We start from the raw sequence: 11431 nt of genomic DNA, 5'->3' as shown, positions 1-11431 counted from the left end.
CCAACCAGCGGAGTCTCCTTCCGCTTTCTCCCCCCAGACATATCATCTGGTCCACTCTCCGCATTGGTACCTGTGGAGAGAACATGAAAGCGGTTAGTTACCTGTGTCTGTGTTACTGGAACCCGGACATTCCGCTTACCTCTTCTGGAGGTCACATGTTGCCAAGCTTCTTCACTGGCCTCTTGGCTCCTCTGTGCAACCTGCTCTACATCTTTAGAGCTTTGTGCCCCTAGAAGGCTATCCTGAGTTTGGTCCAGAAAATCCTCAGTCTCTCGTATACAACGCAGGGTCGTTACCTGTTGCTCCAGACCTTCAATCTTCTCTTCCAATATGGAGACCAGCTTGCACTTTGTACAGACAAAGTCGCTTCTGTCCTGTGGAAGAAAGACAAACATGGCACATCCAGTGCAGGTCACAACAGCTGAATCCCCCCCTTCCATATCACCTACCTACTATGAGCTTCCTCAGAGACGTTGGCAAGATGTAAGCCTCACTGGGCTCACTCCAGGCGAACTCCCAGGCAAACTCCTGCTGTGAGCTGCTCTGCTGTCCCCGCTGCTCAGCTGGTTCGCGAGGCTCTGGCTATTTTTAAACAGCCAGGCTTCCCTGACGCAAACACACAGACACCCTAATGCCCGCCCCCTGCAGGCTAGCAGCCAATCAGACACTCACTCAGGCTCCCTCCCAGCAAACACACGCTCGGATACTTCCTCAGCAAGCAAACACACACACTCGGATACTTACCAGTCCCAGGCAAACTCCTGCTGTGAGCTGCTCTGCTGTCCCCGCTGCTCCGCTGGTTCGCTGCCGCTCAGCTGGTTCGCGAGGCTCTGGCTATTTTTAAACAGCCAGGCTTCCCTGACGCAAACACACAGACACCCTAATGCCCGCCCCCTGCAGGCTAGCAGCCAATCAGACACTCACATTTTACTCCACATGGTGTTTGCCCCCTTCCTTTTCAATGTTTAAATCACAAAAGTGTTTAATATTAGGATAATCCTCTTGATTCCTATGCTCATTTCCCCACCATTCCCCTCCTGCCCTTTTTTAATAGGGGTTTAATATTAATGTACTCCTGATTCTGATACTTATCTTTCCATCACCGATCAGACAAGTTATTTGAAAAATCAGCTCCAGACCAATTAAGTTTGGAAAGAGCAAATCTCCATCAGTCAGATGTTTTAATTCTCTCTATGAAGTGCCAGAAGAGGCCTAACAAAGCTGTATGTGCTCGATTGTGTTATCAAGGCACTTGGCACTACCAGCTGATTCTTGATTACCATTCATCGCAAAAGGAAAATAAACACCCTTTTGTAATGAAAATGTAAGTGGTTACTACCATGTGTTACATGTTCACAAAGTAGCTTTTTACAGAATTACATATGATGAAAGCATGGAAGTGGAATCAGATTGAGGTAACCAGTTGTTTCTACACTTTTCAGATGGAAAGCAGACAGCTTAAGCAACATTGCACCAGTGTGATAGAAAATGCTAGATTTGTTATACATTTGTGGATTAAGTGTTAGTGAGCTCCTTAAACCAAACATTAGTGACAACATACAGTTAGCTTAAATTGTATAGGCTATGGGTGAATGCATCAGGACCATAGTAACTACCTTAAAGCAAACAATATTAACAGGATCAGTTTATCAAAACCAAAAAACAATAAAAACCACCAAAATGCTTTTGCACCATTATTTTTTTTAAGGAAACTGCTTATTATTTCTGCTGTATAATAAACTCAGAATTTGCTGGTTTGGCGGATTAATCCCCATTCATACTGGGGGAAGCATTCCATGACATTAAAGGATTTGTTTGTTTGCTAATCTACTCCAGAATCCATAGGCCTTTACATCGCACACTATATATTAGGAATAATTTTTACTCTTGTGACTGCTAGTATCAATATCTTTCCATTTAAAGGCACAGTACACAGAATTAGAACAGTACAATAGAGAGAGCACTGTAACTCCACTCCCCAAAAAATGTTTTAGCAATTTATTCCATTCTCTTGCCAAACCCCATTTTAGAATTCCTCACAACAGAGAATGGGAGAGCCTCAATGGACCTACCACAACAGCCCCTACAGTAGCACCGGAATGACCTAGTGCTGCAGGTCCCAGTTCTGTACTTGCATCTTGAATTCACAGATAGCATCTTTAATGCTGAAGGTTACCAGAGCTCTTTTACACACACAACTGATATTCAAAGCTACACACAGAGATCATTTCCCCAACAGTGAAATGAAAATGGTGATAAGGTAGAAACTGCTAGACACAGTTTCTGATCGGAAGAGAAGAATACAGTAGCTTTCCAAAAATGCCTAGATAGGTAGGATATAATTACACATTAATGCCTCTACTCTCTTAGTGCCTAATTAGCTTCTAATTGAGTGCAAGTGGTCAGTACCTTATTTTTCATATTTCATTTGAACAGCATGCCCCCAACAGCATAATACACTTTAACATTATGTTGGGGCACTGGCTCAATGTTAGTCGAAAAGGATGAGTGCCACTCATCCCCAGTACCATCTCATACAACACTTCCATTTTCATTGGAGAGCTGTCATCCAAACACTGACTAGGACTGTCCCTACTTTAATTGTAAAAAACACTTAAATCATAGTCTGCAATGGTATGGCAGAAGGGTTTATTTGAAAAACATACCTCTCCTCCAGCTTTTTGCAGAACACTGGAGTCAATTTATTAAAATCTGTAGAAACAAGTGACCTAGTTTAAAATATTGTACACAGAAACAGGATAAAGCCCTGCAGAAAATGCATGATTAGGCTTCCTAAATTGAAGATTAATAAATGAATAAATGGAAGTTGCAGAGACAGCAGACACAAATCCAAGATTAAAACTTGTTTTCAGTGTAACACTAATACGCATTATTTGTCTTCCCAATGTTAACAATACCAATCAAAACTGAACCTCCTTAAAATAAACTGCAACTCTGCATGTCTCTGCTACCTACACATTAGAAATCAAAAATGTTCTTTATCTGAATTTATACAAGAGATAAAGTACTTTAAAAAATGGTTCATTTTTAACATTTAAAGTGTTTTGCCATTCTTTACTTACAATAGTTTCTTCTATATCAAAAGTGGAAAAAAGGGTTAGCCATGAACAGATTTTGAAGTACATTTTATATCATCTATATCTCTCTCTATATAAAAGGCTAGTGACTAACTACAAATATAAAACTCATATTCTAGAATGGAGGCCTAGATTTTCCATTGCACACAGCATCTGCTGTGTACAGCTAGGAAGCCAACAGGGTCATAAAGAAACCAACTGCATTTCCCCAGAGGCAGGTTCCATGCTGAACCTGACCTCAGCACAGTTTAGAGCAACTTTGAGATGCTTTAAGGTATGCCATTTGGTTATGCTGCCGAGGGGCCAGTGTACCAGCTGAAAGTAGTGCTCCAGCCACCTCCCCTTCTCACCCTTCACATGTCACCAATGCTGAGGTTGCATGGAATGGTGGTGGTGTAGGAATGGGCTATGTCAGCTCAGGAGATCAGCTGGTTTTATGGCCCTTTCACACCATCAGAAGAAGAGAACATGGCTTAGGTTTATGCACTGAAGCTAGGGTTCTAAAATGTAAGAGCTAAAGGCACAATATACTTGAGACAGATTTTCAAAACGTGTGCATAACAATAAAACTTTGCAATTATGTAGACCCTTTCATCTGAGGAACTCAATGTACTTTAAACACCTGGCCAAATTTATCTATGGTGCAATTCCTTCGGCTACAACATTGTGAAAGAAGAATAATGATCATGTAAAGAAATACAATGATCTGAAAGAGAGCTGAATAAGAAAGGAGACTATTTTTGATCGTGATTCCATGTGGTGGGAAAAATAGCAATATTAGGAAATCCTTTTAGAAATTTGCTGCATTTACATAAAATGTAATTTTTTGAGATGATATGGTAAAACCAGTATTTTATAAAAGTCTGTGTAATTGCTCAGATTATATAGAAGGCTGGATTAAGGGGTTCCCTCAGAAGCTTTAGAGAAATTCAGTTATGTGTCCAAATTTGCTGTGTTTATATTACATGAGCCAAACCTTTTACATTTGTCCATCATTAGCTTGGCCAATTTGTTTGGGAAACTTTGGCCAAGATTTTCAAAAGTGACTAGTGATTTTGTGAGCCTCAATTTTTGGCTGCCCAAATTAAGATACCTAAAAGGGGCTTAGATTTTCAGAAAGAGCTGAGTACCCAACCTCCAAAAGTCAAGTTCCTTTGAGATGTCTCATGTTTGGCACCAAAAATAAATTGAGCCACTCCAAATCCGATGCATCCGATGAAGTGAGCTGTAGCTCACGAAAGCTTATGCTCAAATAAATTTGTTAGTCTCTAAGGTGCCACAAGTACTCCTTTTCTTTTTCCAAATCACTGAATACTTTTGCAAATCCAGTTTTTTAAATGCAATATTGTTTCATCCACTGAATCACCTCTTGCTCCACGAGGGCCAGACACAAATGTGTCCAATAGTTCTAATAAGTCAATATGTCTACCAGGCCAATTTTTAATGCCTCAATGGTTTTTCCTAACTACCAACTTGCAGTGCTCATTTCCCTCAGACTACTTCATTTTACAGACCCACACTCACCAGCACTGCTCTCTCATGATTCTCATCTACACTCCATAAGCACTGAGTCTGAAGCATGCCCCATAAGAAAACGTATTCTCCTATAGTTCTTCAATACCTCTAACCAACATATGCTTAATTATGGGAGTGCTTTGCTTGATATAGGTTTCTGAAGCAGAAGTGCAGTTTGACATTTAAAATGAATAGAGAAGCTAAGAGATGAGACCCAGAATATATAGGCCAGAAAAATCAATTTTAAAAGATTAAAAATTCAGTAGGAAGATAAATTTAAATTATATTCTTGAATAATCTTCAAAAATAATCTCTAATCTATCCCAAAATTTTTCCCTTAGCATTCAAACCATCTACACATTATGTTCTATTCTCATTTAGAGATTCAAGGAAAATCATGCTAATATACTACATTCTTTTTCCACAGAGTTAAAAAACTGTACATTGTACCTGCAGTGAAAATCTGTTCCATGTATTAGGGAAAATGCAAGATTGGACTTTTTTCAAATTAAGTAAAGACATTTTAGCATTTTGTTCATTTTTGGCAAACCAGCTGAAAGACATTTTACACGATTCACAAGATGTTGTTATTGGAAGAAGTTGTTAAATTTTGTATTTAAACAAAGTTTGCCTGAAACATTGAAAAGCCAATTTAATGTTAACAATTCCACAACTCAAACACTGTCTGAGCCAAAGATAAGCTCCAAAAGATAATTGGGGCAGGGGGGACAGACAGAAAAGCCTTATCCCTAAAGAATGTCAGGATATAAGTATTGAAACTCCTTTAGAGAAGGGGGATATGACCTTTTACATGGTGAGTTTTTCTTGTTCTAAACCTATAATTATGAAAATTAAATCATACAAAAGTACCTAAACAATATGAAGGGAAGTAGCTCACTAGAAGCAAGGACATTCAGAGTTACGGATAAAATTCCATCTTTAACTTACCCTTTGGTGTGGAGATACTGAGGTTTATATGGTCTCCTACAATTAAGAGATTAGTGCAATAGCAAGAAATGATATATTGAGTGAAGCATGATGTGAAAAGTTTAGATCTCAATTTCATGTGTTAAAATGATCATTTAAAAATAATTCATTAGCAGAGGATACCCTTTGAATGCTCTGTCCTATTGTGTCCTCATCTATTAACTCCAACAATAGTTGCGGGCACTATGCATGCTACAGGATCATGTTCTCTGGCATGTAAATTCAAGCCAGGCACTGCAGTTGTTTTGGCAAAGTATTTTCCAGAGCACTTTCAAAATGGTTGTGAAATTCTTTTGTTGCCGATGAGCTTTCATCAAAATTGTTTTCCAACACAAAGTGCCTGTTATTTTTCCAGCATTCTGATTAAATGGTACAATGTTGCTGTTCAATTATAACATTGGATTGTACCTTTCAGATGGAACTGGGTATGCGCAATCATACATTTCTTTATACCTCAAACTATCTACTATCAGGAGTAAGCAAGTTTTCAAGTGGCATAAATTTACCTGAGTTTTCTGCAACAAATATTTAGTTGCAAAACAGAAATATTTTATGAATTTCACCAATTTGCCATATTTAAAAAAAACAAGTTACAATACAACTTAAATTGCCTTTTCTATTAAACAAACCCAGCAAAAAGAAGAAATATTTCCAGTTTAACATTTATTAATTCACACAGCTCTACATCAGAATACCTGGTACAATGAGGGAAGTGAAAGATGGTGCATTTAATGAAGAATTCTAAGGGAAGATTTTCACAGGCACAATCGATTGCTGGGTGCCAGATCCCATCTCTTCCCCAATGCCTGATATTCAAATTCTGCAGCCTTCACAAGAAGTGGAAATCACATGTTTCTTTCTCCCAGTCCAGGTTCTCATTTTGGTCCCTGTTACCATGATATCTGAGCACTTCCTAAGAAATGGCAACAATGATTTCTCTCATCCAGATCAACATGTAGATATTTAGAGGCCAGATTTGTGAACTGTGTTAGGTTAGGACTAAGTTCTAAGGTTCTTTTCTGCAACACACACACAAAGTTCAGAAGGATAATGGTATGACTACTGACTGTTTGAAAACATCCAGGATTTAATTGTTATGATAAATGCTTTGGATACCCTCAACCTGAATTATAGCCACTTTAGAAAAAATGAGTTAAAACTAGTTTCATTTACTACATCTGCCCCTGTATCCTTCTGCCAATTTTTGCATTTTCCCTATTTAATTTTTTTTCTCTCTCTTCTGGTCTGGTGCAGAAGACCCACACAAGCAACACATGAGAAACTCTGAAATCACCAATACAGCTAGTACCATCAAAATAAAAAGTACACAACTACTTTTTTCCTCCTCTAATCTTTCTCAGCTATAGAAATCTGAAACTTTACTTGTAGCAAGAGTAAGTTAAATAGCAGGTAGATGTGTGATTTTTAAGGTAAGGGTAGCCCTTTAAAGACTATATTTAATGAGAGAAACTGAACAAAACAAAGAAATCTGAACAAAATCAAAAGCTTATTTCTTTAAAAAGAACGGGGGGGGGGGCGCATAAACAGACATAAAACTCTTGCATAAACAAATATCGAACTACCATAAGAAACCAAATTCTTCAAAACCAACAATAAATCGAAAAAATAAGCCAAACGGTGATAAAATCTGAAACTATTTTACTTGACATCAACAGGTTAACAGCATGATTTGGCTAATGCTTCGACCCTGAAGGGTCTTCCGCTTAGCTGGAAGAAACATTAGCCAAGCCATGCAACTACCTGTTGAAATAAAGTCAGATCCTTTCAGTTTTTATCACCTTTTGGCTCCCCCTGCTTTTAATTATTGCTTTTGATTGATCTGCCTTTCTAGTCATATCTGGTATACAGTAGCTCATTACCCTGCAAGTAATTTTACCTGATCAACTTGTTTACTGAAGGTACAAGAATATATGTCCAAGAAACAACCTGCTGTGGTTTCAGTAAAAAAATCAGTGATGAAATGGGTTTAAAAATCTGTATCTGTACCCCCACATTTTTGTGGTCACTTGCATCAGTTCTATGAACTAGATATTTTTACTCATTGGATTTTCTAGGAAATTCCAAAGATTTTTCGTGGTCCAGTTTAAATGCACATTTCTTCAAGTCTTACTCACATGCACAGTATCAAGAAGTAATTAACATCTCTCAACTTTTTCCCATTATGTTTTACAATGTGTCCTCTATAGATCAAGGTACAGTGCTTGGTAGATTAAATATCAGATCAAATATATATATATTATAAAGAGAAAAAATTGTATATAGATCTGTAAGAAATGTACATTTTTCCCAATCAACAAGATACTCAGATTTTTTTTTAAATAAATAAAAAAAACCGCTCTCTCTCTGACATCTGGAAATAGTTATAAATTAACCACAAATTAAAAACAGTCCATTTTCCCAATCTTTATAACAAGCCTAATGTACCCTTCTAATTTATATTCCTACCTTATAATATAAGGAAAGGGAAGATGTCCAAGACTGAAGTTAAACATTGTGCTGTGATCAATTAGGAACACCTTAACTTTGGGGGAGAAGAGGGAGGCGAAAGGAAAGCTGAATGTTTGGCAGGCTTGTTTGGCAACTTCTTTGAATGTCATAAATCAAAGATTTCAGAATATTTTTAAGCATGTATTCATGCCACTCCCAGTCTCTGTGATGCTCCTTTGTGTGGAACTGGACAACCAGACACACAAAGATTAAGACTGTAGGGACACTTGTTGCTGTTGCAAATGTTTTCAAGGAGACCATCAAGGATAAGCCTAACAATTACTGAGTTGAGAGTCCTTTCTTTTTCAGACTGATATGTATTTGCAGATAAAACTGATTTAAACCAGCAATCTGAATTATAATAACACAGATTATACTGTTTTATTATAAAGTACAAAATTTTCAACCACTTCCACTGCATTCACATAGTTCACAAACGACACAAAAGACATCTACTATGAAATTTCTGAAATGGAGTTCATTTCAGACATTCCATTTACAATAAGAAATTCCTAAACTCTCAAGAATTTAAAGAAAATTTGCTGTATACAGGTGAAATGAGCGTGTGTACACACACACACACACACACACACACACACACACACACACACACACAGAGTGAGTGCAAATGCACATATTCATTTCTCAAAGTATATGTAGTCCACTCTGCCGCTGATAATCTTCATAAAACTGTCTTAGTGTCTCAGGAATTCTAGGGGTCACAATACTCAATGCATGTTGAAAATGTCGTCCCATAATACATTTGGCCTGTATATCTTCCTGGAGGGCTAGAAGGGCTGCTTCTCTGCAGACTGCTGTTATCTGTAAATGAAAAACAAAAATAATGTACACACATTTTTTTTTTAATCTGAAAATTCACCTTTGTTTCCAGACCAAACACGATCAGAAGCAAAACACGGCAAATGAAGTCATCACAGAAGAACGTTAGTATATGCTGATGGCCTGGTTTTTACAGTGGCTCAGTTTCTAGTGCTCGTTTTCTATTGAATGGGAGTCATAGGTGCTCAGCACCTCTGAAAAATGTAACTATAATAGATCTAACTTAAAACCTCAGTCCATTACACTTCAAATCATAATGTCACCATTATTTTTAATTTAATTACCATATGCTGCTCTAGTTTTTCTAAACTCTGTAAAACACCTGATAAATTAAAAATCCAAAGATCAGAGACAAACAATCTGACACATGTCTCTGTCGCTAAACCAGAAGAATAGATATTCCAAATTCCTGTGACCACTTTCCTCCTTAAAACCTTGGTTGGGAAAGAAGTAAATACAATTAATTCAGAGAGAAAAGCTGGGAGAAGGAAGGAAGGAAGGACAGAGGTGCGTAGAAGGGGAAGAGGGTTATGGTCTCATACTCTGATATGTGTTTTTAAGCTCTCTGGACTTCAGACAGCGGAAACAGACTGATGCCAGTGTCACTCTAAAGACACATTACTGTGGTGAAAAGAGCTTGTGGAATGAAAAGAGATATTGTGATTTCCAGTGCAACAGGGAAACCAGTGATTGATATTGACTGCACCCTTATATTTGTAAATGAAAGAGCCAGCTGAAACGCATTTGTCCAGCCATTCAGCATATTTTCTCTGTTTGTTCACTTACTGAAAAGAGTTCCACTGCTTATGCTGTGCTAATGGTTGCCAAAGCTGTTAGTAGCTTTTTAGAGGATTTAGCAGCATGTTTAGGAAGCTTTAAGAAAAAAACACGCATGGATTTAGATGGCTTTGTCAAGTTACAACAATATTACTATTAGTTCTGTGCTCCTCTAATGAGCAGTGAAGCTAAAACACTGCTGTTATGTATTTTAATGCTTTTCAGTAGCGCAGGGACACTGAACTGTTGAAGGATTGCTGAGATTTAGTGCATCGACTTCTTACAGAGATAAATAAGACCTAGCAAAGTTCTAGAAACTAATGTAAATATCCTGACCATTACACTCATGTTTTCTAGTAGAAGGGGAATATTTCCCAATTCCTATCTATTGCAGTTATAAAGCTACTTCAAATTAAATAAAACCTTTAGAAGGAGAGCAAACTATTGTGAAATTGAGGACTAAAAATAGGCCCGAACCAAAACCACATCCAAAAAACCCACCCTGAACTTTGAAATAAAGTGGATCTTTGAAGTTCAGCCCTTTTCTCCCTAATATATAGTATGCCGCTGCATTAGTTTTTCATTATACCAAATGGAATAATTCATTTTTACATGATGATAATTTGTTTTCTGAAGTCTTTTCAGATCCACCAATGGAGAAACAAAGAACAACAGATTTTGCTTGGACAAATCTGCCTATAATGATCATTAATCATCTAGAACATTAGAGCTACTGAAGCAAAATATCACTCAACCAGCAGAAATCCAATGGTGAATGGCTTGTGTATTTTTTACTGCTGGAAGCTCCAATGTAGGACAGAGTGAGCAGGAGCACTGGTTTGGCAGATGTAATAAGACTTTAGAAAAAGAGGAAGCAAATGTTACTACTTTATCTCCCTCTGTTTCACTCATATACTGATATATTGAGGAGGAATTTGCCTACTAGCCAATACTTTCAGTGGTTTTTATGTTGCCTCTAGGCTCCTGCCAAGAATATCAGCAACAGTGACCATAATTAACTTTCAAAGGCCACGGAGTTCTTTTGTTTCTAGTTTTACTCTTAAGGACAGTGCAAGAAAGCTTCACAGTATTTGAAAATTATAGGATATAAATAAATCCCACTAAATCAATAAATTTTGTTTGATTTTCAAGACTATTTGAATTGCTCAGATGAGAAAAGCAAATAATTCAAAAAATAATTTATTTTATTAATTTTGCCTCTTCTTCTAGTTACATTCAAAACTCAAACTTTTTATTGTTCAGAACTGTTTGACTAAATCTGGCACAATGTAATTATGTACATTATCATTAATGTACTCCAAGGCTTTCTATTACTCAATATTCAAAACATAGGGCATTGTGATCGGTCATCTAAATTACATGGTATGATTTATAGTCCACTGCTGCCTTAGAATATCAAGTGGGTGAAGTGGAGGATTAAAGAAAGCAAATTTGAAGTAAGTTTTAAGTGTGTAAGCTTAAAATATTCTTCCAACAAGCATTCTCACTAGTAAAATTCAACCCTATGTACACTTGTGGAAAGAGAACACAAAAGTAATTTGAAGTTGAATTTAGTTTGATAAATTTACTTGCATTATTTGCCCAGCTCTAAGATTCAAGTGCATATTATTACAGGTTCTCCAGTTCCTCTGCCTACCTGAACAATTAGTATTAGATTGCACAATGCAGAATGGAGTGAGACAAAG

At 37.3% G+C, this 11431-nt stretch overlaps 1 protein-coding gene across 3 annotated transcripts in view; it reads right to left on the bottom strand.

The window, feature by feature from the left end:
- Positions 1–8348: 8348 nt before the first annotated feature.
- Positions 8349–11431, bottom strand: part of SPATA5 (spermatogenesis associated 5) — a 309590-nt gene continuing 306507 nt past the window's right edge. For 2 of the 3 annotated variants that reach the window (XM_038400580.2, XM_038400581.2), the window contains exon 16: positions 8349–8930. In XM_038400580.2, the coding sequence (XP_038256508.1) occupies positions 8754–8930 (177 nt within the window). In that variant the 3' untranslated portion in view covers positions 8349–8753. The remainder of the gene's footprint in view (positions 8931–11431) is intronic. The other variant, XM_038400582.2, reaches the window with a different exon arrangement.

The sequence above is a fragment of the Dermochelys coriacea genome, chromosome 4 (assembly GCF_009764565.3).
Source record: "Dermochelys coriacea isolate rDerCor1 chromosome 4, rDerCor1.pri.v4, whole genome shotgun sequence".
Classification (NCBI taxonomy): Eukaryota; Metazoa; Chordata; order Testudines; family Dermochelyidae; genus Dermochelys; species Dermochelys coriacea.
This window is presented reverse-complemented; position numbering and strand designations above follow the sequence as displayed.